Source organism: Octopus sinensis, linkage group LG5, assembly GCF_006345805.1.
Source record: "Octopus sinensis linkage group LG5, ASM634580v1, whole genome shotgun sequence".
Lineage (NCBI taxonomy): Eukaryota > Metazoa > Mollusca > Cephalopoda > Octopoda > Octopodidae > Octopus > Octopus sinensis.
Window position 1 is genome coordinate 45276263 of NC_043001.1, and position 27180 is coordinate 45303442.

General features: G+C 33.2%; 1 protein-coding gene across 11 annotated transcripts in view; it reads right to left on the reverse strand.

Moving 5' to 3' along the window:
* LOC115212426 (sorbin and SH3 domain-containing protein 1) overlaps positions 1 to 27180 on the reverse strand; it is a 504251-nt gene that overhangs the window by 194203 nt on the left and 282868 nt on the right. For 10 of the 11 annotated variants that reach the window (XM_036503384.1, XM_029781340.2, XM_029781341.2 and 7 more), the window contains 3 exons: positions 13976 to 14078; positions 11636 to 11750; positions 4042 to 4080 (listed from right to left, as the gene is read on the reverse strand). In XM_036503384.1, the coding sequence (XP_036359277.1) occupies positions 4042 to 4080; positions 11636 to 11750; positions 13976 to 14078 (257 nt within the window). The remainder of the gene's footprint in view (positions 1 to 4041; positions 4081 to 11635; positions 11751 to 13975; positions 14079 to 27180) is intronic. The other variant, XM_029781338.2, reaches the window with a different exon arrangement.

Genomic DNA, 27180 nt, shown 5'->3' on the forward strand with positions numbered 1-27180 from the left:
AAAGTGCATAATAGTAATAATTTTCAATAGTGGTTAGTTGAAAGAAATGTAAGTGGTTGTGACAAAATTGTAATAGTGTTTAAAACTGCAGTTCATAAATTTTTTTACAACTGCCAGTCCTTTCTTGTTAGGTGAGTCTCAAAACACCATATTCTATCTCTGCAGATAGAGCATGATAATCTCCAATTCACTTTTTACTATTCAACCATCTGAAATGGTCAACACATGCCAGATTTCATCACTGAAAATAACCATCTAAGCCTAAATACCAAATTTCAAAAAGAGAGATCTAGACTATGGACACATACCTATTCCATTGGAGTCACAGCCCAACTTGACTATGTCTTCATAAACACGGAGTGAAAAAAAGTGCTCTATATAATTCCATTGACTGAGTTAGTTCTGGCCATCTAGTACTATCTACCAGAATTCAACCAAGCTTATGTACCATAAAGAAGAAACATCAAAATTTCTTTCATATGACTGGTCAGTACTTAACAACAGTACGTCATCTTGACCAAACACAAGCAGAAACTTAAATCAACTCGTCAAATGCAATATACAGTAATTTTATTATCTCTCAACAACAAACTACAGAAGAATGTTTTCCTATCAAGACAAAAATCGAATGTTAACTCTCATAGGAGTCTTAAACAATTACTGAGATGTGCAATCAATTGAAGGATGTACATCTTATTTTAAAATCAACTAAGCTTTCCAACCTAACAACAGAAATATGTTGAAAGCAAAATGCTAGCATGCAGCTGTAAACAAACAATACTCCAGAGCATTGCAAATTGCTAATGAAATCAGTGGCAGACAAATATGAATAAATTGAAACTAAAAGCCACAATTCTGCAGGAACAACTAAACAAGTACAAAGAACACTTTCAAAACTTTCTCAGTAATTCAGGAGCAATTTCAGATAAAACACAGAAGCTTATATTAAACACAATCCCGACATCAAACTTTGTGATTTCACATGAGATGAACTTACTGGTATCCTGAAAAGGACCAACAGAGAAGAAAACAAAAACAAGAAGTTTGGGTTACACAACATTTCAGTAATATCTGCCCTCAATTTTGTAATGTAGTGATCATCAATTAATGACCATTTTCTATGCTGGCATAGGTTGGATGGTTTGAGAGGATTCAGTGAGCTGTGTCAGCTTTGACGTGTTTTCTACAGCTGAATGCCCTTCCTAAAACCAATCAACTTACAGGTGTATACAGGGTGCTATTTTTTTTTTTGTGCCACTGTCACTAGTGAAGTTACCAAGTAAGTCGCAAGACAGAAAAGGGAAAACAGTATTGGTGGGTTTATTAAAGGGAAGGTGGCTTTATGCCAGGTGATGAGAGGCTAAAGTATTGTGGGAGGAGAAGCACAGAGGAGATGTGTGGCTACCACACATTATATAAAAATGAGTAGCAATAATTGGGAAGAGGATGAAGATGAATATGGTAGAGATGGGGTACCAGAGAAAACTCAAGGTACAACTAAATAATCAAACTACCAATTAAGAAGTAAGCTGAATGTAGTATTCTCCCATTCCCCAAAGAAAGTAATTCAGATGTGGCTAAAAGTAAGCAACATCTGATAGCAGCAAACATCTGTAACAAATTGTTGTGGAACCAGCATTATAATAGACATTAATAAAAGTTATTGACTGGAAAAATAATTCATACAATTATGTAAATTAGCACAGTTTTTTTGAAAAAAATTTCCTAGGAAACAACAAAAAAAACTGTGAGGGTAAAATCTTAATTTAGGTTCTATATTTGCTTGCTCGTTTATTTATTTACTTTTTGCATAAGCTCAATTTGCATACATACACATGATAAGCTTTTGTCTAGCACATCCACTTACATAGCAATAACCAAAGATATTTGCACAGAGGATCACACAGTGAGATAGAACTCGAAGACAAGTAGTTATGAAGCCAGTTCCATATTCACACTGCCTCCCATACCTGCTCTACACACACACATGAATGTACAACAAGAAATAAAAATACTCAGTACAAAGGAGTGTATATGCATGTGTGTGTGCATATATACATATATATATATCTATCAGTAGTCATAGCAGATGATTTTCATCTGTCAATGATATAAATATGAATGCTTTTATATACCAAGATTCCGTATGAGAGGTCCTCTGAAGGTAAATAACATGGTATTCTGTGTTCTAACAAGTCATTCATATTAAGTTGGATATAAAGATTACCTTTTGGTATTAATACTGCTTCTATCACTATTAATTACACACACACACAAATATACTCATTTATGTTGAGTATTTATACATATTATAACTAATGGTGTGTGCGTGTGTTTGCACGCACGTGTCTGTTCACAAAATTGGTAGTCTAGCATTGATGTATGTCACCATGAAATACCATGAATTCAGAACAACAAAAGAGATAGATGTTGTTATTGCTCTTTAGTCCCAGTTTGATCTGAGTCAAACAAACTTATGATCAAGAGCATTCTAGTCAATACCATCCAATTCCTTTTCATATATGGTATGTCTTGAACCATATCATCTAATGCATGCTTCTGTTTTTAAGATGGTAGAGTGAGAGTACAGGGAGATATGGCTTCTAGTTGAAGCAGATCAACAGACCAAATGGAGACACTCTTATAGGCTGTATGGTGACTGGGGTGACATGAGATGAAACAGAGGTCAAGGATTTCAATGGGACCTATTTTCAAGCAAATATATTTGTGCATATGCACTTATGCAAATGAGCACATGTGTGCATGTATGTGTGTGCATCCATGTGTGCATGTGCATGCAAGTGTTTTATTATTAATTATGTTTCTGTGAGTAATGAACAATGAATAATAAAGATTGTCATTATCAATCTTTTAGACTAGATATATAACTACTTAGCTATTGTATAGAAACATAAGTTGAAGAACATGGAGTTATCTGTAGCTTTTAAGAAATACACCATATATATATATATTTTAATTTTTGGATGATCCTGTATCAATTTCACTAGTTATATTTTTAATTATTTAATCATTCGACGTCCACCCACCAATAGGAATTCATCATGTAAAATTTTAAACTGAACTTTACCACAAACAATGAACCCTGAAGAAGGAAATATTATTCGATGGAGTTGAATAGAGACTGTTCCAGCAGCCCCTTAATATTTTCTGAAACTGCCGTAGGTTGTAACTGACTTTTACTTTTCATGGTTTTTAACTGACTTTTACCTTCATATCTCGTATTACTGAACTCTATTCTCCCTCGGATACATGTATCTACAAAAGCATAGATGGTTTTCATGGTATTATATATTAGTTTATTTACATTTTATATATTGTTATTTTTATTGTTTATATCTTTTTATTATGTTTTATTACTTTTTATTATTTGAATTTTTAATATAAACATATATCCCATCCAAGTCTTATAAATCACTGTAAGCATGATTTCATTTTTGGATGTAAAATACTGACAACTGAAATTTTTATCTTCTACAAAAAAACAAAACAAAAACAGTTGTACTATAAACGGAGTATTGTCTCCATTGAAAATTATATATATATATATATATAAATATACAATCACATCATCAAGATTTTATATATATATATATATATATATATATATATATGTATGTATGTATCTATGTATGAGTGTGTATGTCTGTGTGTATATATATATGGTGTATTTCTTAAAAGCTACAGATATGTATGTACATACACACATATATATATATATATTATATATATATATATATAAACTGAATAAGAAAAGAGAATACCCAAAACTCAAATAGAATTACTCCAAATAAATATATGTGAGTGCCCCCCCCCTCACACACACACAAATACACCTGCACATGTATACAAACAGATATAATTTTAGGGATTGCCTGTAATATTTAAAACCTTTACTTGACATTTCTAAATATCTACTACACTTGCTGTTCATTTTTCTTGAAGACGCAAAGTTTACAAAAGCCTATTATAGTGCTAAAAGGTAAAAATGACTAGTGCTCATGAAATATTGAATAGAAATACCTTATTTCTTTGTCTGCTCGGATAAGACAATGGTCTGATCTGGAAACATGCAAATAGCCAGTGAATATAAATAAATAAATATATATATAAATTTTCACAAGGAAAAGGTTGACAAGGACTTCAAAGTTTCAACTTACTTGCCATCATCAGACAATTAAGCTTTTCCTTGTGAAAAAATATATACTCTACTAAAAAGTATTGAGTGATTTTTTTCAGCTTAATGTCAAAATTATATAAATATATCTTCACAAAAAACAAACATTAATACATACATATACACATATATATATACTATAGGAAACACTAATTTTATAATAATGATGATGGTTAAGACGATTTCTTTTATTTGCCACAAGGGCATCTGATGAAGATGATAGTTTCCAATTTGTGTGGTGTTTTACATAGAAAATGATGAGGAGAGGAAGGTTGAGATAAAAAGTATATATAGTATACAAAATATGTGAACACATGTATGATACAGTCCTCCTAATACAGATCTCTAACTGGAGCCAATCAAGGAACCCCATAGAACCAGGATCACCCTGACCACAAAGAGCACAAGCCCTTGCACAACGGTTATTCTCCAATCTACAGATGCATGCTTGGAGAAATTCTATTCACCCTGACCATTTTTGCACAGATGCCTATCTCTTAGCAAATTTCCACTCTCATTTTCCTTTCCAAGGAGAACTTGAAAGAAAGTTGACAAGGGTTTCACCGAAGATAAAGTTGTCTGTTCACAATCCTTTCAACAGCTCCTATCACATAACCTTTTTCTCCATAGCCACTAGACTGAGGAACACTGCATGACTTGCCTTGCTAAAAATAGGCAGTAGAGTGATTCTCACAATGCACTTGTAATAATAATAATAATAATAATAATAATAATAATTCACTTTAATATAGGCACAAGGCCTGAAATTTGTGGGGAGAAGGATAGTTGATTACATCAAACCCAAACTCAACTGCTATTTATTTTATTGACCCTGAAAGGATGAAAGGCAAAGTCAATCTCAGTAAAATTTGAATTCAGAATGTAAAGACAGATGAAATGCTGCTAAGCATTTTCTCTGGCATGCTAACAATTCTGTCAGCTCACTGCCATAATAATAATAATATAACAATGATGATGATGATTCTTAGCATAGGTTTGTTGTCATATGTTTGGCGGGTATGGATATAGTTGATTGAATGGACCCCAATCCTTAGCTGGTACTTACTTTATTGACACTTTTAAGTATGAAATCCAGTCAGCTTTAATAGTATTTGAACTTAGAGCATAAAGCGAACTAACTACCACAAGGTATTTTACCCAGCATACTACTGATTTTATCACCAATCCCTAAAAATAATAACAAAACAATCATTTCTAATATTGGCAAAAGGCCTTAAATTTGTGAGTGGGAGTTAGTACTTGACTAATACTTTATTTTATTGACATTGAAAGTACAAATGACGAAGTTGACTTCAGCCAGATATGAACTCAGAATGTAAAGAGTTAGAACAAATAATTATAATATACTAATTATGCTAACACTAATGATTCCTAATTTAGGTGCAAGGCCATCAATTTTGAGGAGAAGCTGTTGGCTGATACTATCGATCTCACTACTTCACTGGTACTTTATTTTATCAACACTAAAGGATGAAAGGCAAACTTGGGCCTTGCAGGAATTGAACTCAGAAGAACATTCTGAGTTCAAATTTTGCCAAGACCAACTTGGTCTTTCATGCTTTGGGTCAGAAGAAATACAACAAAGTATTCTGTCTAACACTAATGTTTCTACCAACCCACTACACTTGATGTAATAACACCACATTATTATTGTTCATAAACACTCAACAGTTAGAAAAGAAAAGAATCCTAACATCGGGCTACAACAAGTAACTTTAGATGCCAAGAATCCTCCAAAGTATTTTAACTTTCCCTAATAACACTGTTTTCTGCAGCTGTACTAATCTGGGTTTTATGCTAATTTCTTCTATCCATCTGTTCAGATCTTTAGGGGTACTTCCTAATGCACCTACAACTACTTGGATGCATTTTACCCACACTTTCCATAGTCTCTGTAATTCAATAGCTAGGTCCTGGTACTTTGCTATTTTTTCATCATTTGGGACTGTAAAGTCAATTATTTGGCACTTTCTATTCTCTTTATCTACTACTACCAAATCAAGCCTTCTAGCTTCTATTACTCTGTCAGTCTGAATGCTAAAGTCCCACAACATCTTGTATTTCTTACTTTCTAGTACTTTATTAGGTTCATGTATCAGTATGTTCAAATCCTAGCTTTCTACATAGCTCCCAGTGGATTGCTTTCCCTAGATTGTCATATCTTCTTCTTCTTCTTCTTATTTTTATTATTATTATTATTATTATTACTAAGGTGGCAAACTGGCAGAATCATTAGCATGCTGGGCAAAATGCTTAGCAGCATTTCATCCTTCACTATTTCTGAGTTCAAATTCTGCTGAGGTTGACTTTGCCGTTCATCCTTTTGGGGTCGGTAAATTAGGTACCAGTGAGACATTGGGGTTGATGTAATCGACTAGTCCCCTCCCCACCAAATTTCAGGCCTTGTGCCTTCAGTTGAAAGGATTATTATCATTATTATTGTTGTAGCTGTTGTTAAGGCAATGAGCTGACAGATTCACCAGCACACCAAATATAATGCTTAGTGGCATTTTGTCCATCTTTATGTTCTGAGTTTACATTCCACCCAGGTTGACTTCACCTTTCATCCTGTTGAGGGTTGATAAACTAAGTATCAGTTGACAACTGGGAAAACTGTAATCGGCTCGCCCCGTTCTCCAAAATTTCAGACCTTGGGCCTATAGCAGAAAGGATTATTACTATTTTTATTGTTATCAACAAGGTGGAAAACTGGTAGAATCATTAGCATGCCAGACAAAATGCTTAGTGACTTTTTGTCTGCCTTTACATTCTGAGTTCAAATTCTGTCAAGATCAGTTTTGCTTTTCATCCTTTTAGGTTATAAATTAAGTACCAGTCAAGTACTGGGGTTGATGTAATTGACTTCCCCCTCCCCTCAAAAACTGCTGGCTTGTGTCAAAATTTGAAACCATTACTATTATCATTATTATTAATAGCAACAGCAGCAGTAACACTAGCAGTGAGTGAAGATTTGATTTAAAGAAATATTTGCATAAAATTTTTGCATTGAATAAAAATTTGTATTTCTTTAGAGTTTGAAGCTGGAATGTATATAATTTTTCAGAGAACCTAATTGTTTGACAAGGATATCAACAATTTCAAAAGAATTCAATATTAGTTTCAAATTTTAGCACAAGGCCAGCAAGTTTGAGAGATGAGGCAAGTTGATTACATCAAACCCAGTGATCAACACCAAAAAGATGAAAGGCAAAGTCAACCGCAGCAGAATTCAAACTCAGAATGTGAAAGTGAACAAAATGCCGCCAAGCATTTTACCCAATGGGCTAACATTTCTGCCAGCTCACAGCCTCAGAAAAGAGAGAGAGAGAAAAAAAAGAATTTAATATTAAAAAAGAAGTATACAAGCCTTTTTCCATCTTTACTAGTAATATAAAAATTGTTCCAGTTATCAAAAGTACTAATAGCCAAAACAATTTGCATATCGTAAAGAAAGATGGAATAGAATTGTATATTCTATAATTTTTTAAACTGTATCTTTGTTTAGTGGTAAATAAGGAGTTAATGATCTAATAAAGATTTGAATTAAATTAATTAGAAATATCATATGGTGATTTTTTTTTTCTTTTGTTAGGTTTTCTAACCTTTTATTTTACTGAAAATTTCTTCAAAATTGAATATTTACTATTGCTGTCTGTTTCAGGATCCCTTCAAAAAGGACACATTAAAGCAATCTTTTGTTATTTATTCCTAAGTTGTGTGACATTCCAAGATAATTCGATATCCTCTCTCAACAGCTAAGGTGAAATGAAACTATATAAAACATTTCCTAATCAGAATGCCTGCACAAGATTTGAACTACTAACCTACTGGCAGAAAGTCAATACCTTTGCTATTAGACATCTTATTGCTACTCAAGGGAAAATTTTAGGCCAACACTGCCAACTAATAAAATATATCATTCTAATGTTATTTAACCAAAGTAGGTTTTGCTTAACTAAATCTATGATTAAATGCATCCCAGCCATGACCACCCAGGCATTGGGTGATCCAATACAATGCTCTGCAATGTAGTCTGAAATATTAGCTTGTTTAACATGATAAGGGAAATTTGGCTGCTATTTCTAACAGATGCATTCCTCTATGGTACTATTTCTATCCAAATGGACTGGACACTTGGGAGTTCAGTACTTTTACTAGTAATAGTATTGTGTCTATAAGATGTGAACAGTAGTGTTATCACCTGGTAGGGCCACATCATATCAATTTCGTCAGTAAAAGTACAATTGAAATTAAGAAAAATCAATGATTATGTACACAAAAATATAACTTATATTACTCTTTCAAATATGGATTAGACCCAAGAGTTAACTATATATTGATAGTTAATTTTTAAAATTATATGTTAGCTAGGCAAAAGAGAAAAAAACTGAAAATATATTATAAATTAATATACTGAAAAGTGTTAAACGCTGAAAAGAAATAAGAAAAATAAAATAGAAAACACTGTCATTCATTTTGCCTTAAACAATATCAATAAAAAAAGGAAAGTGGAAAATAAAATTACAGATTATCTGAAATTGCTATTTTTTAAATGACAATTCACTACAGGAGCAGAACAAAGCTAATATTTTTTAATAGTGATTGAATTTTAGCTATTCGTATTTTAATCTTAATGAGAAAACATGAATAGAAAAGTAGCTACAATTGAGATAAAAGATACTAATCTAAAAGGAAACAAAAACAAAAACTTTTTACTTCTCTAGAAAAGCTTCAGAAAACACATATGCACAACACACACGCACACAGATGATCTTTTAAAATTGTCTTAATAAAACGATGAAAATTTTCTAGCCAAAGAAAACAAGTTACCTGTAGCTGCCAGTCTGTGTAGGTAGCAAGCACAATTTTATACGTAATAGTCAACTAACAGGCTCAAAGTAAAACATTCAATAGCAACAGTTGTTATGTAGACTCATAAAAATCAATACATATTTATATATATATAAATATATTTTTTCTTTGTTATGTAGAATATCGGTCATATCCTATATTCAGTAGTTTATGAAAACAAATGTATAAAAAACTAACAACCACCAAATCCATTTCAATAGTGTGTGTGTATGCATGCTCACCCCTTTTCATCTGCAGTCACGCATCTTGAAACCTTACTGAACAACATATCCACTGAGACCAAACAATCTTCCTCTCTTCCCTTTCTCAATACATACAGCTTTGTTAGTAATCAACTCACCTAGTCATCCAACTACACTTTCAATGTGTATAAAAATCATTCTACCTCAATGCTGGTCCCTACTACCTTCAGTCTTTCACCTGACAAATTTTCCAAACCCTCCAACCATTTAATACTGTTAAATCTATAGAATTAGATAATAATCTTAGCTATGACCTAAAACAGTGCAAATAATACAATGATCTGATGTCATAACCAAATTGATCAACATCTACCTCACTGTAAGTATTATACATCATAAATGCTTATAACTATGAGTCATAACAGGAAAGCATAAATCAAATTTTCAAAGTTACTGTCCTACCAAGTTCTCCTGTAACATTTTAAAGATGAATCATATCCAACTACACATTAAATCTCTTTCTCTCTCTCACTCACTATGACTCTCTGTCTTTATCTATCCAACTCATTAGTTTCCATGGTTCTATAGTTGATTTTTTTCCCTATTAAACCCACAAAAGATCTCTCTAGAGATTTGACAGCAAAGTCATTTCATAAAAGAAACAGAAGTTTCACTCCTGTAAGATCTATTTTGTATTGCTTATGATATTTGGGAAAACGATGAACATTACAATTTCATGTTTTCTCCTGCATTTACATTATATGTTTTAGAAAAATGAAATTTTTATTGAAATTTTAAAAAATAAAATTTTATTTTATTTACATGTTCCATTTTATGCAAATGGGACATGTTGAAATATGGTTTGCAAAATATTGCATTAACAATTTTTTTTAATGGTTTTAGTTCAGAGTAAAGTAACGAGCCCATAGCTTTCACAGGTTCTCCATACATGTGAGAAAAATATACAACATGATAAACAGTGGGAAGTTATAAATAAACTATATAACACTTCACTCACTAACATACAACCATTAGCACACACGCTGTATCTTCCTTTTGTTTCCTCTACATTGCTGGAACATTTTATTTCTAAACTAGCAAGCCATGTAACACTTTATCTAACTTTTCTCATTTCATCATCCCTAACTGTGTCTCATCTGCATCAAATACTTCACTTAAGCATACATTTTAGTTCAAAATTTCAAATTGATAAAACTAAGGTGATCTCGTAAAACAAAATTAAGGAGAAAATAAATATCATAGCAACAGCCTCAAGGTTGAAACATATAAACGAATATATATATATATATATCTTTTATTTGATTGTAGTCATGTTGGGGCATTGCCTCAAATTGACTTCAAGACTTAATTTTTTAACCCTAGTATTTATTCTATCAGTCTCTTTTGCTGAACTACTAAGTTACAGAGATGTAAACACACCAATACCAGTAGTCAAGTGGTAGTGGGGGACAAACATGGACACAAAGACATACACACATAGATATATATGATGGTTTTCTTTCAGTTTCTTTCTACTAAATCTACTCACAAGGCTTTGGTTGGCCCAAGGCTAAAGTAGAAGACACTTGCCCAAGGTGCCATACAATGGGACTGAACCCAGAGCCATGTGGTTGGGAAGCAAGCTTCTTACCACACAGTGATGCTGCACCTATATATATAAACAATTAGGCTGATAATGAAACCCAAGTTAAAAGACAGTAACTCTTCATGAATATGAACACATGCTTGCCATATGTTAACTGTTTTTTAATTTTTCAATTTAATACTAAATTTTGATTTTTTAAAAAAAGACTAATTTTTTAACCACCAACCCTTTCCTTGCTTACAGATTTCATAAAAATATATTTTGTTCATTTTTATTGTTTTACATTCATTGTTCGAAGCTTTCATAGGTGGAATATATTTTCAATTTCACAAACCACAAAATTATGAAGGAACAGTTTCTTTTGTGACTTTGTCAAACAAGAGCTAATGGGATTAAGTAAACTGCTTTGTGATGGTGGTGACAATATAATGACTGAGCTTGTATGGTTTGAACTGAAGAGGGTAGTTACCTATAGATTAGTCCCTTAACATCATACTATCTCACTTATCAGCTTGAAATTTCAACTTATCCCCACCTCAAAACCAAAATGAAAAATAAAAGAAAAAATAATATAAACTGTAAAAGAAAAATGTAATATAATTTCAATTAAAATTTCAAATTAATAAAACAAGTCCATGCAAAAAATAATAAATAAATAATTTTAAAAAACCCTATAAGTATTAAATAATATATATATATATATATATATATATATATATATATATATATATATATATATGTCACTATAGATCTACTTACTGGTTTTGATTCTTTAAATGCTATTGAAGAGCATCCTGGTTCATAATCAACAATACTTCGAGGTTGAATTTTGTAGATTGAAAGATTGGCACGAGCGTCAGGAGGACTCCAAGGACTATGAAAATAGAAACAGAAAAGGAAAATGGAACAGAATGAGTATTCTTGAAATAAATATGTGTATACATGATACAGTTAGGCAATTAAGGATGTGATAGATAAGGCAATTAGACAGGGAAAACCCCAGGTTCATTGGGAATTACTTCTGATATGCTTAAAACATGGTGAAGTAGGATACAGTTGAATCACCTATATAGTTAATAAGGTTATTCAAGAAGATGCCATCCACAATGATTGGCATAGCAGCATTATAGTCAGTTGTTACAAGGGTAAAGGAGCTTAGAATTAATTATGGAGTTATCAAATTTCTGGAAAAGGTCATGAAAGTTACAGAAAGAGTTATTGCCCAATTAATTAGAAACAGTATTAGAGTAGATAATATGCAGTTTGTTTTTGTGTTAGGTACTACTGATGTTATCTTCTTAAACAACTACAGCAGAAGTATTTAGCTAAGAGTAAACCATTATACTTAGCATTTGTTGATATGGAGAAAGCCTTCAACATAATCCCTCATTTAGCAAGACGGTGGTCTCTGAGGAAGTTAGGGTATGTATTTCTATATCTCCCTTTTCATTACTCTTGCACATATTTTCTATTCCATTCTCCTATATCTCACACTCTACCCATCTACATACTGGTATGTCCCATCATCTGCACCGCAACTCCTGTTCATTACTCACTACATTAATTCCTACCTCCACCTGTTTACTCTTCCCTAACACCCTTATGAAAGCATCCATTCTCTCACCCCACCCATGACCCACTGTCTGTGCCCTCTCTTATGTTCACATTCTTATTCTTGAGAGTTTGCTTTCACACACATCCATAACTACCTTCCCCTTATCTTCTTCAGGCATACATCTCCTTTATGGCAAAACACCTTTGCTTGTCCCTCTATCATACTTTAGCCTTTCAACACCTGGCATACAGCCACCCACCTCTACCTTCCCCTCCTAACTACTTTCTCTTAATAGTGGGAGATTTTTCGTTTTTTATTTTATTCTTTTCTCTCTTACAAAATTCATGGTAACCTCACAAATGCTGATGGCACAAAAAATGCACCCAGTACACTCTGTAAAGTGGTTGGCATTACGAAAGGCATCCAACTGTAGAATCCAGGCCATGTATACATTAAAACAGTATGATAGTAATACCTTCCATCTTTTTTTTTTAACTCTTTCATTCACATTAGACTGCAGCCCTACCTTTCAAGCATATCAATAACAGAATTTATTTTGGAATATTGGTAGTTATCTTATCACTCTCAATTCATTAAGCTGATAAGTTATGGAATATAAACAACAGTACCATTTTTTAATGAGTGTAATAGCAAATACAAGCATATATATATATATATATATATATATATATATATATATATGTGCATGTACATGACAAACTTCCACAGAGTTTGATAAATTTCACTCACTAGACATTGGTCACTTGAGATTTTCGTAAAAGACACTTGCACAAAGTACCATGCAATACTTTGTGTTTGAACATGATTGGGTAATAAAGTTCTTTACCACACAACCATTTCATGCAGATGGGGTCTTTAGATAATTTCTTTTAGTCTTTTATAATAACTTTTGGAACTTACAAGTACACATTACAATACATCAATGTACCAATTCTCTTACCCTAATTTGCATAGCACAGAGAAGAGTATGCTTTATTGAAGTGGTTTAATATAACTAAAATATGTCTAGAGTTATTACCTGTACTTGCTAAGATCATATTAAGATATTAGCCACTGAAGTGAAGTTTTCTTCTCAATATATATTCATAATACACACTTTTTCTGAAAAAACAGGATTATGAGATTTCCTGAACATTCACTTCACAGCAGATGTACTTTTACAGTATACACTGGTAAAGTTTAAATGAAGGTCACTTTTGGATTTGCTTTTTGCTTTGTTTAGGAATCAGAAACATTTTCAGTACATTTTGCTGAGAAATTTTAATAAGTGAACAAACACTCCTTTTTTCATTCATAGTGCAAGAAAAATTAGTGCATATTACATACAAGGGATATATTATTCTAGAATTTTTGTTCCCCTTAATTTTAGTCATACATGAGCACATATAGTATGTAAATACAATAGATATTTCTTCTCACTTCATTAAGTATGATGTTATTAGCTTAAAAGTTACTATATCACTAATGTTGTAGACAGAGTAAAGTGAGGGGATTACAAAAATCTATAAGTAAATAATGCACACCTCCTCCTTTCTCTTGATGACACAGATTTACTTCGGTTTCTTTCAAATGTACTGCCACCGGTGTATGGTCTGCTTTCTGATGCTGATCTGTAACCTGTATCATCTGAAAAAGAAAATATAACAAGACTTTACTGAAAGGTTACCAGTCAAATACAGACAGATTAAAACATCATTGATATCTTAATCTTGTCTTTGAGTGTCACAGCTAGAAACAAAGATGATGTTAAGCAATAAAAGTAAATAAGTAACAGCAATAATAATATTATCATTAATTATTATAACAATAAAATGAAAAAAGTATATATATTTAATACTGAAAATAAAAGCAATTAGTGAAAACTGATTTAAGGTTACATAACATGATTAACAAATACATGAATAATATACAAAGTGACTTAATAAAGTCAATGCATCTTTTAAAACATACATACACTATTGTATTCACTTTTACATTGTTGTTGTAATCATCATCATCATCATTAGGTAGTGAATTGGAAGAGTTGTTAAAACAACCTTATGGTATTCGTTCCAGTTCTCTATGAGTTCAAATGCTGTCACGGTCAACTATGCCTTTTTTCTTTCAGAGGTCAACAAAATAAAGTACTATCCATGGCAATGGATTGGTGGAATTGTTCGAGCATCAGCCAAGAAATCTTGTAGTTACTATTTTATCTCTTTCCATTCTCAGTTCAAATTCTGCCACAGGATCCAAATTTTGTCAATGCGTTGACGTAATGATTATTATTATTATATTTTATATCATTAAGCATCACAGTATTTTCTTATACATCTACCTATTAGTTACTGGTATTTTACTAAACATTCAGTAAACAAATTGTAGTTGCATAACAAAAGACTATGATACTTAATAATAACATTATATTATAAAATAATATTAATATTTAAGTAATAGAGAGTACAGCAGTGTATGGGTGTTTTAATATTTACAATGACACAGCTACTGATGAGAATTGTTTCAGTCACAGTACAGGATGAACTTTCATTAAATAATTCACCAAATAAGTGCAACTCAGAAATGTATGATTTTAATTCTTTTCCTTCTTTTTCTCAATAAATATTCATAAATTTGAAATACGGATTCAGACAATATTGCAACATTGATGATAGAATGTCAATGAAGTATATGGAGTATATTCACTTATTCAAAATTGATAAATGAACTTGTCTCAAATTCTTATCAGTTTCTTCTGAAGTAAGAAAACATAATGAATTGGAAAGTGATATTAGACATTATAAACACTAATTTTAATCAGAAAAGAGAGACAGGATTTAACTCTTCCTGTTTTATTTGTTCAATATATGGAAATGTTTTAGGTTACTTGTTAAATCTAAGGAAGAAAAGATCTTAGAACTCAGAATCATTTTGCCTCTTGCCCTCTCCCTCCTTCCCTGAAGATCTTACAGTTCATGAAATGAAACAAACAAGTTTTTATGCCTGCAAAGAAGAGAATTTGTTTCAAATTCTCAACACAACACATAAATCATCTATCAGATAAATTGCCTTTCATATTTGGGATTGATAAAATATATATAATTTGGACACTGGAGTCAATGTAATGACTTACCCTCTTCTCCTTGCTGGCCTTGTGCCAAAATTTGAAACCATTATTGTTATAATAATAATAATAATAATAATAATAATAATAATTGCTGGCCTTTGTGGAAGGGGTAAATCAATTACATTGTTTAATTGGTACTTACTTTATCGATCCTGAAAAGATGAAAGGCAAAACTGACCTTTTCAGAATTTGAACTCAGAATGTGGAGGCCTACAAAATGCTGCTAAGCATTTCATTCAGCATGCTAACGCTTCTGCCACCTCACCGCCTTATTAATGATAATAATAATAATAATAATAATCTCTTCTACTATAGGTACAAAGCCTGAAACTGTGGGGGAGGGGGCTAGTTGATTACATCGACCCCAGTGTCCTACTGGTATTTATTTCATCAGTCCTGAAAGGATGAAGGGCAAAGTCAACCTTGGCAGAATTTGAACTCAGAAAGTAAAGACAGACGAAATGCTGCCAAACATTTTGCATGGTGTGCTAACAATTCTGCCAGCTTTCCACCCTAATAATAACAATAAGAACAACAACAACAAAATAAAATAATTTTGTGACAGAGATATAACATCTGATGTTTTTGAAGGGTTAAGTAAGCAGAAGTTGTAATATTTATGCTTTTTTGCAAGAGAGTTACTAACCTAAGTAGACTCAACTAGGAACAGAAACTGTATTGAATTCACTATATAGCAAAACTTTCTTTTAAGCAACATACAACCTACAAACATATTAAATAAAATAAACCTCTTTTTTCATTATAACACAGCATCACAAATTTAGAGGAGAATTCTAGTTAATGGATTGATCTCAATAAAAAACTGATTGGCTAATATTTTTTATTGGCCATGGAGTGGTGAAAGTCAATGCTGACTTTTAAACTTGGGGAAGAAAGAGATCAGACTAAATATGGTGAGGCATTTTATTTCATCCATCCTGCTACTATTTCTGTTTTTTATAACAACTATTTTTAACATAGGCATAAAGCCACATATTTAAAAGGAGGTATCATAGCTAACTGAAATTATACCAGATTTGAATCAAGAATGTAAAGAAATGTAACTAAATACTGCATTTTCCTAGCATTACCTTTTCATTTATGCTACCACTTTATATAATAATTACAATTACATAAAACTAAGAAAAATAGAACAGTTTACAATTAGCTTGACCTCTGAAAGAGATCACGTCTTTCCATGGGATATGTGTTAAAACATTTTTGTAGACTATAGAGTGACTTGTGACCTACCAGTGCAATCATCAACTTGCATTACATTGCAGATTAGTTCCAACTGAACAGATCAATGATCAAAGCATTCCAGCTATAACCATCCCAACATTTTTTTTTACAGCTGTACCTAGGGCATTATCATCCAAAGTGAGTGGATTTTGCTGTCGTGTCTAGCAAACTGAGCAACTGTGTAGAAGTTTCTTCATTGTCTCCATAAGTTTGTCAATAGAAGACTAAGTTGTTCAGAGACATTGATAATTAGATGTTGACTTTGATATACATCAGACTAGTGACACCAGTCTAGTTTACTATATAAACAAAACGACTATTTTATAAAACACTGATTTTATTGACTTGAGTTCTGAGTCTCAGTCATAAAGAAAGAAAGAAAGAAAAAAGGAAGAAAAATATACAAGGTTAGGTCATATTTGTAATATAGAATCAGTGTAGAACAGCCATATAATATTTGTATATGCATTGCCAAAAAGTTAATTGTATTAAAATAACTTTACTAGATTGAGAATATTAACCCATCTTATTTCTAATACTTATTATCAAAATCCACTCACGATGTAACAAGTTTGCTGACATTGTAATTTCAAGTCTCTAAGGCTGGCAGAATCATTAGCATGCCAGGCAAAATGCTTAGCAGCATTTCATCCATTTTTATGTTCTGAGTTCAAATTCTGCCAAGGTTGACTTCGCCTTTTATCCTTTCAGGGTTGATAAATTAAGTACCATTGAAACACTGGGATCAATGTAATCAACTAGTCCCCTCCCCAACAATTTCAAACTTTGTGTCTATAGCAGAAAGGATTATAATTTCAAGTCTTAAAGTTATGTCCATATACGAATGTTATACATTTACATAAATGAATATATTGGGCAAAACTCTGAGTAGACTGTCATTTTTTTTATATGATAAACATATCTATCCACACTATCCAACATACTGAGTCCTATATCATTTGCACTATGTAAAATATATCTTTTATCTTTTCTTTTACTTGTTTCAGTCATTAGACTGTGGCTACACTGGGGCAGTGCCATGAAGAGCTTTTTTATTTGAACAAAACCACCTCAGTACTTTTCTTAAAGCTTGGTACTTATTCTATCAGTTTCTTTTTGCTAATAAGTTACAGGGACATAAACACACCAACACCGGTTGTCAAGTAGTGGTGGGGGACAAACACAGATACAAAGTCACACAAAAAGATACACACACACACACACATGTAAATGCATACACGATAGGCTTATTTCAGTTTCCATCTGCTAAATCCACTCATAAGGCTTTGGTCAATCTGAGACAAGTAGAAGACACTTGTTCAAAGTACCACATTGTGGAACTGAACTTGGAACCATGTGGCTGAGAAGCAAACTTCTTGCCACACAGCCATGCCTGCGTTTATATATATATTTGTATATATTTTACATTTACATTAATGATATGTATATATATGCATATGGGGTGGGAGAGAGAGATTATAGAAATTTGTAAAATTTTATCATGTTCCCATTTGTTCCCTCATACTTTACTCTTTACAGCTTTAATGATTTTTCTTTATACACAGATTAAAATAATTTGTCATAGATGCAGTCCAAATAACTAGCACACTTAAGTTGTTGACAGTTCGTTGACTAAGAGACTATAGACAGGTCAATAGTGATCATTTTTTCAGTACTATCAAGCACGTACTGCATTTATAAAGATTTATAAAGATTTATAAAATGCACTGATATCTATCAGTCTCAATGTCATGTCAAGAGTAGTCCAAGGTACAATATCTTAAACTCAAGTCATTAGTTTAAAATTATCTCAAGCATCTATTCCATTTGTAAAAAATGAAGGCGGGCAAAAAATTATGTTGTTCTTAAATATTCCTACTATAGCTGTAACCCACAATATAACTAACAGCAACAACATAGATATTACTTGATACACTGTAATGGTACTGATAACAGAAAGAGATAGTAACAAAGATAAGATGTGAAAGGATTATATTGCAGATCTGTCCAACCTGTGCAAACATGGAATAATTGGAAATATAACAGATAACGATAATGAGAAATCATTTAGTTATCATCATCATCATTGTTTAACATTTGTTGTCCATGCTGGCATGGGCTGGACAGTTTGACCAGGGCTGGTAAGCTGGAAGGCTGCACCAGACTCCAGTCTGATTTGGCATGGTTTCTATGGCTGAATGCCCTTCTAAAGCCAACCACTCTGAGAGTGTAATGGGTGCTTCCATGGGCTATTGACATGGGTGCCATTTGCATCACACTAGTTTGATGGGTCTTCTTCTCAATAATGACATAATGCCAAAGGCCTCGGTCATTTATCATTGCCATTGTGTGGCCCAACAACACTTGAAAGATACTTTTCACATGCTACCAGCATTGGCCACTTTGCCTCCACAAGGCCCACTCAAAAGGTGCTTTTTATGTGCCACTGGCATGGGTGCCACTGGCATGGGTGCCACTGGCATGGGTGCCAGTTATGTGACACTAGCATCAGCCACAACTATGATTTCACTTGGCTTCACAGGTCTTCTCAAGCATATCACCAAAGATCTTAGCCATGACCTCTATGAGGCCCAAAGTTCAAAGATCATACTTCACCATCTCTTAGTGTTATTATTAAGGTACTGGATTGGAAGAATTGTTAGAGTGATGACAGAAATATCTTGCAGTAGTTCTTCTGACTCCTTAGAGTTTGAGATTAAATACTGCAACAGTCAAGTTTGTCATCCATCCTTTTGAGATTGATAAAATAAAGTACCATTCAAGCATTGAGTCAAAGTAATTGAATAACCTTTCCCCTCCAAAATTGTTGGTGTTGTACCAAAATTTGAAATCACTGATATTATTATTATTACTGTTTTTAATAAAAATACATAGTGGTAAGCTGGCAGAATCGTTAGCATGCCAGGCAAAATGTTTAGTGGCATTTTGTCTGTCTTTATGTTCTGAGTTCAAATTCCACTCAGGCTAAGTTTACCTCCCATCCTTTTGGGGTCAATAAGGTAAGTACCAGTCAAGTACTGGCAATATAATTAACTTCCCTCTTTTTGCAAAAACATCTGGGTCTATGCCAAAATTTGAAATCGTTATAACATATTAGATCCATTGAAATATTAAAATAAATGGTTCTATGTCTTCCTTTGCACGATAAACATAAAAGAGAAAATAAACAAAAGCTGTAACTACTTCGTTGATGAACTGTCAAAAATGTTTCTCACTTTCTAACACACACATACACACAAATTAGGAGAAAATTTCAAGCAATTTGTTTATCTCAAATACATATAATGAAACAAACAGCTTCTTTGTCCTCTCTTCCTCTAATGATAACTGAGTGATACAGCTATTTTCCTTGAAAATTGCTTAAAACATTTATTTGCTCACAGAAAGTCAATGAAATGGGTCAAAATTCCAAAGAAGAAATTAACTTTTGATTTCTGAAATGACTATTAGGATAAATGAATTGACTTATTTCTTATTGCAGTGAGTGAGTGGATGGATACTCAGAAATACTTAGAAGGTATTATGTGTATAAAGAAAATGAGTTGTTGAGTATAAACAATTGATAAAGTGTACATTAATTACATATCATTCAACACAGTATGCCAGAGACTTGAAATATTTTGCCAAAACATTCTGCTTGTTACCAGGGAGTTTCTAGCATAATTCAAGCATAGACTATTTGCTAATTTATGAATAAATGACAGGAATTCTTTGGCAGTGGGTGAGTCTAATGTGAAATGGGGATAATATAGACGTTGTCAAAAATAGTAGTGATGGGACTGAGGATGAGGAGGGAGGAGAGGAAAAATAACACTTTCTTTGATAATTTCTAAGAGCAAATATTATTAAAGTACATTAACCCATTTTGTTTCCTGTCATCTCAAGTAAATACTGAAACATACAATGCACTAGATATCAAATCCTCATCATAATCCATCTCTTCCTCTCTCCACCAGCCTGCCCCATCTTCAGGTTTTCCCATGCAGGATATACTAGATGGGTTACCATATTGGTGTGAAAATCAGCTTCTTATATTCGAGTTCCTAATTCTAAGTTTTATAGTTCTTTTGCCACAAACATAGCACATTTATAAATTAAATTAACAGACATTTCAAGATGAGTGAAAAATAGTAATAGAAAAACTCAAACTAGATCCTATAATCCCCACTAAGCCTATTGATTAGAGAAATAGCATATTCTAAGTATATATATTTGTTTAATAAATGAAAGATGGGAAGAGATAGGTTTTTAAATATGAATCAATTATTATTACTACTATTATTATTATTATTATTATTATAAAGGTGACGAGCTGGCAGAATCGTTTAACATGCCAGGTGAAATGCTTAGCAGTATTTCCCCTGTCGCTATGTTCTGAGTTCAAATTCCACTGAGGTTGATTTTTGCCTTTCATCTTTGCACTGGGGTTGATGTAATCGACTAGCCCCTTCCCCCAAAATTTCAGGCTTTGTGCCTATAGTAGAAAGGATTATTACTAAAGGTGGCAAGCTGGCAGAATTGTTAGCTCACTGGATGAAGTGCTTAGTGGTATTTTGCCCATTGCTATGTTCTGAGTTCAAATTCCGCTGAGGTCGACTTTGCCTTTCGTCCTTTCAGGGTCGATGAATTAAGTACCAGTGTATTGTAATGAAAATGATATTCCCCTTCCCACGTAACAAAGTGATATGAGTCAGCCACTATAAAGTCAGACAGTCAGTTGTTGTGGGAAGTCAGGAGTAGTAGAGTTGTTGTATGAGTTCTCAGTTGGAGTCAGTGTCAGTTACACAATATACACAAGTTCAAGTTAATGTCAAGGTAGACAAATCATTGTCTTGTGGAGCTATCAGTGATAGCATGATAGATGAGTCAAAGATAGTAAAACGCAGAATACCACCAAAACAATAGGAGTAACAAGAATATTATAGTACCAGCAAAAACATGCAAATGGACGAGGATTCACATTATGAAACAGTGAAATACTGGGGTCAATGTAATCGACTAGTCTCCTCCCCCAAAATTTCAAGCCTTGTGCCTGTAGTAGAAAGGATTACTATTATTAAATTAGCAGCCTTTAGAATCACTAAAATTCTGCTGAGGTCAACTTTGCCTTTATCTTTTCAGGGCCAATAAAATATTTACCAGTTAAATATTGAAGTCAATGTAATCGACTTGCCCCTCTCCCTCAAAATTTCAGACTTTATGCCAATAGTGGGAAAAAATTATAAGGTGACAAGCTGGCAGAGTTGTTAGCATGTTGGACAAAATGCTCAGTGGCATTGCTTCCAGCTTTTATGTTCTTAGTGCAAATTCTGCCAAAGTTGACATTGCCTTTCATCCTTTCAGGGCCAATGAAATAAGTACCAGCTGAGCACTGGGGTCAATGTAATTAAGTTCCCCATCTTTCACAATTGCTGATCTTGTGTCTATAAAAAGGATTATTATTATTATTATTGAATGAGAGAACAGTGCATGCCATCAAAGTGACACTGGGGTACAAATATACAAAGCTCAGTATACCCATTGTGACTACCCAAGGGTACACCAGTCACATGCATCACAGGCATATGTGCACGACATGGTGATCTCATATCAAGATAAAAAGTGCATGACCTTGCAAATGAGGACCCAGTTAGAATTTTCTTCAGGTTGAGTAGCCCATCCCGCTCAAAAGGTCTTTGAATAAGGGTTGTTTAAGAATGTTGAACAAAATACTTATGTTTCCAAAGGTGAATTATTCAAACTCCAAAGAATTCCTCTCAACACATGGCTATGATGCTTCCCCACTACTTCTGCATGCGATCAGAGATGCACATATTGTCAGCCACAAAGGAACATGCTCAACTGGTTACGGTCAAACAAGTAACAAGCAAATCTGTGGTATTGAGCAGAATATTTCCTGTAGCCCATCTTTTATACCAGTGCAGTCACTTCAACAAGTTTACGATGTTGAAATTTGGTTGTATCTTATATCTGATACTTATTAACATCTATTAATTCTTTCTGTACCTTTATTTAACTGAAATTAGAGCCTCATGGTAAAAACTGCATTATAATGCAATATTTCTTCTGTAAGAAAAAACATGAAAATTTTGCAAGTGAGAAGAATCAATTGTTTTGAGCAACCAGTGAATTTTACATTCCTAGCTCAGCTGATGTGCTTGATGTCAGAGGAACTGATACATTTTGTAGTCAAGAGTATCCATCAATGAATGGTAAGTAGAACACCAAAACTTCTTCCGGGCATGCTCACAACAAAGTTCAACTTGGCCATGCATGTCAACAAAACATGACTCAAGTCTGCAATCTGCCACTGACAATAACAATAGACCATTTCAGCTTGTATTGCAGTACTTCTTTACAGCCTGGTGGACTGAACTATTTAAGGTTGTTGTTGTTGGCCTATGAACAAAGTTGTGTGAATCATGGCCATCTCATTTTTTTAGGGGTAAGGCTATCTTATCTAGTGTGCCTTTATATAAATTGATAAGAGTGTGATTTGAAAAAGATTAGTTTACTATTCCCAAAAGACTGTGACTATATAGATGTGCCTATGGTCAAGTCTTCTCATATATAGTGAGGTTTTATCAATTGCATGAACTAAAAGTCAGAGGTAGATTGGATAAACTACCTGCATCAACTTGCTATAAAAGCAGGAAGTAATTTTACCTTGTGCGTACTCTTAGTGTGGGTTTTGAAGAGTGCAATTTGATTTTAACTGTTATATTTTCAAAACCTCATCATAACTGTTGAGGAACTAGCAAAGAAGCTTGGATTTGGTTATTCAACCATTCATTAACACCTGCTTACCATTGGAGAAATCAGCAAATTGGGTCACTGGGTTCTGCACAAACTTCCCAGGTCTAATCACGCACAGAGTGTGAATATGTGCTCTTCTTTGCTGCCATGTCTCACGAATGAACCTTTTTTGGACCAAATAGTGACTTGTAATGAGAAATGGGTTCCCTATAAAAATGTCAAGTGCTGAAGACAGTGGGTAGGGAAATGAGAAACAGCAGCACCCCAGGCTAAAGTAGGTCTTCACCCATGTAAGGTGTTGTTATCTGTTTGGTGGGATATGAAAGGTTTAGTCCACTTTGAACTTTTAAACCCAAACCAAATGTTAACAAAGGAGATCTACTGTGAGCAGCTTGAGTGGCTTAAGTCAGCACCAGAAAAAACCCAACCAACTTTGGTTTCAAGACGAAAGGTGTTCTTCCATCAGGATAATGCTCAGCCACATAAAGCAAGGATGACATTTCAAAGGCTGAAGCAGTTTGAATGGGAAACAATGCCCCACCCACCAAATTCGCCAGACATTGCCCCATCTGATTATCATTTATTCTGCAGTCTTCAAAATCATTTGGATGAAAAAAATATGAATTCTGTAGATAAGGTCAGAACTGTACTGGAGGAGTATTTTTCATCACAGACAAGTGAATTTTAGAAGAGGGGCCTTACAAGTCTACCAGATAGATGGAAGAGCATTGTAGAAAATGAAGAAGAGTAAATTTTAGATTAAAAAAGAACTTTGTTTATCTTAATTTTGAAAAGGAAGTATAAAAAACCACATTATTTATGGGATGACCCAATAGATAACATTGATAACAGAATGAATAAAGTATTCATTCTGTTATCAATGCACATGTTCAAGAACCAAGATGAAATATTCTGCTCAATACTGCTTAGTATGCACATTCAAGTGTTTCCATGTGCATATATATGAATGCATATGTATTTGCTTATGTGTGCACACATGTACTGTAACAGCCATGATATAAAGGTCAGTAAGAACAAGCGTATTGAAATATTTATTAGAGGAGACTAACACATTTAAATATATCTATCTTTTGAGAATATTTCAAGTGAATGGAATAAATATTTTATAAGTTATGAGGAAATAAACAAATAATCATCCAAACTGCAATGGCCAAAAGTTAAGGGTCACTTAGGAAAACAATGAAAAATGGAACAAGAACAAAAAAGAAACCCTTACTATTAATATTTTGTGAACATCCATTTACTATCAATGACCTACCATTTGTTACCACAAGAGTGAATTAATTTCTTGCAAAATGATGGAGTAATATTGTTCCATTCGTAAAATCTTTGACACTCTTTGCAGTGTGACAGGGAGCATTGTCCTGCACAAAGATAGCAGGTTGAACTGAGAAGGATCAGAGATGGGGAAGGGCATGCTATCTAAGAATCTGCTTGTAGATTTCATCACTGACAGTCCCTTGTAGGCAAATAAGTGGACCAGGACCAGCAGCAGAGATCACTCCCCATACCATTACACTGCCTCCTCCATATTTCACTGTCTTCTTCACACATGCATAAAATAACCTTTTGCCACTTCTTTGTCAGATGTACATCCTGCCATCAGAACCAATCACATTAAACTTTGATTCATCACTAAAATGAACCTGTGACCAATGTTCTCCTGTCCAAATGACATGTTTGTGAGCAAAACGAAGACAGGCTCTTTGATTCTTTTTGAAGATCAGAAGTTTCTTTGCTGGTGCCTGAGCAAGCAACCCAAAGCCTAATAACCTCCAAGTAACTGTTTTGTGCAATACGTTGACATCAAAAGTGAGCTAAACTTGCAGGATATCTTGGCAGCACTCTTAAACCTGTCTTTCAGTGACATTCTAACCATAACACAATCCTGTCTTGGTGAACTTTTATGAGGTCTACTGGTTTTGGGCTTAGCATCTGTCAATCCTGATGACTTAAAATGAGTTACAATTCATTGCACAACACTTCTAGACCTTTCTACAGTAGTTGCTATCAAAGAATTTGACCTGCCCTCTTGGTGAAGGCATACAATCCTTTGTTTTTCATCACAGGACACTGGTCGTCTTTCACAAGCCACCATGTTGACAGTTGAATGTTCCAATAATGTAAGATCATAAGAAGTAACTGTTAGCCCATTAACAGTCTTCTAAACAACAAATACATCGGTTAGTAGTTCATTTTTTCTAAGTGACCCTTAACTTTTGGCCACTGCAATTTGGGAGATAGATTGTTTATTTCCTCATAGCTTACAAAATATTTATTCCATTCACTTGGAATTTTCACAAAAGATTTTAGATATATCTAAATATGTGTAAAATACATAGTTTTAACGTGTTGTTAATCTTCTATAACTATTTCAAAACATTTGTTCTTACTGGCCCTTATATTATGGCCACTATTGTGTCATTTTTCCTTGTTAGCATGAGCTGAACAAGATGTTGGGGCAGTAGCCTACAGCAGGATGCCCTTCTTGTTGTAAATCACTGCATGTTTTTCAACTGAGCTATTTTTATTTCATCAATCTTCATGCATCAACACTGATGAATCTGACAAGCTACAGTATCATTGCTTAAGTGATGTCAGTGTGAAGAGAAACATTCACATAAATTCGTAAATGACAAGCATCTGTTCAGTTTCCATCTACCAAATTTCATTCACAAGGCATTGGTCAGCCCAAAGCTACAACAAAAGAAACTTGCTCAAGAGGCCAAGCACTGGGATAGAACCCAAAACCATGTGGTTGCAATGCAAACTTATTAACCAGTCATATTTGAAACTATATTTATTTATTTATTTATTTATTTAGAGAGAGAGAGAATTTGAAATCCCTGCAATAAAAATAGGAAATAAACTACCCTCATTAGAAAAGGATGAACATATCAATGAAATTTAATTAATGTTGATAATTAAAAAAATTATGTAAATATGCAACTACAAAAAACTTTAGATAACCATTATTATTGTTATTATTATCATCATTATCAATAGTGTCATCATTACCATTTATTCATCATTATCTTCATCATCGTTGCTATTATTTTCTAAAACTGCCTGCACAAACTCAAACTATTTCTGTTTTTCTCTCTTAACAGCATAACAACAACATTTCTCACAATTACAAAGCTACTAAATAGTGAACAAATAATGGAGAGCAAATATTTCTTTCTTTCTTATATGAATAAGATAGATAACAAAACGGAAATATAAAATAGAACATATATATGCACAAACATCAATATTCGGAGCAACCAAACAAAAACAAAACCGAGACATTACCTGTCGTATTCAAAATTTTTTTTATAACCATTGTAGTAAATGTAGTGAACTATATACATTGATTAAAAAATAAAAAACTGATTTGAGCTATTGTGTTAAAGAGGCTTTACTAAGCAATGCATTTTTGTTTACTTTATCAATCTATCATTAGGATGGTTGAACGAACAGTAATAATACTAATCCCTGGAAAAAGATTAATCTAACAAGTAGATAATCCATCATATTGAAATGAAAGAAGAGGATGCATGAGTAATGAAGAAGTGGTATGCTATTTGTCACAACAACAGAAAT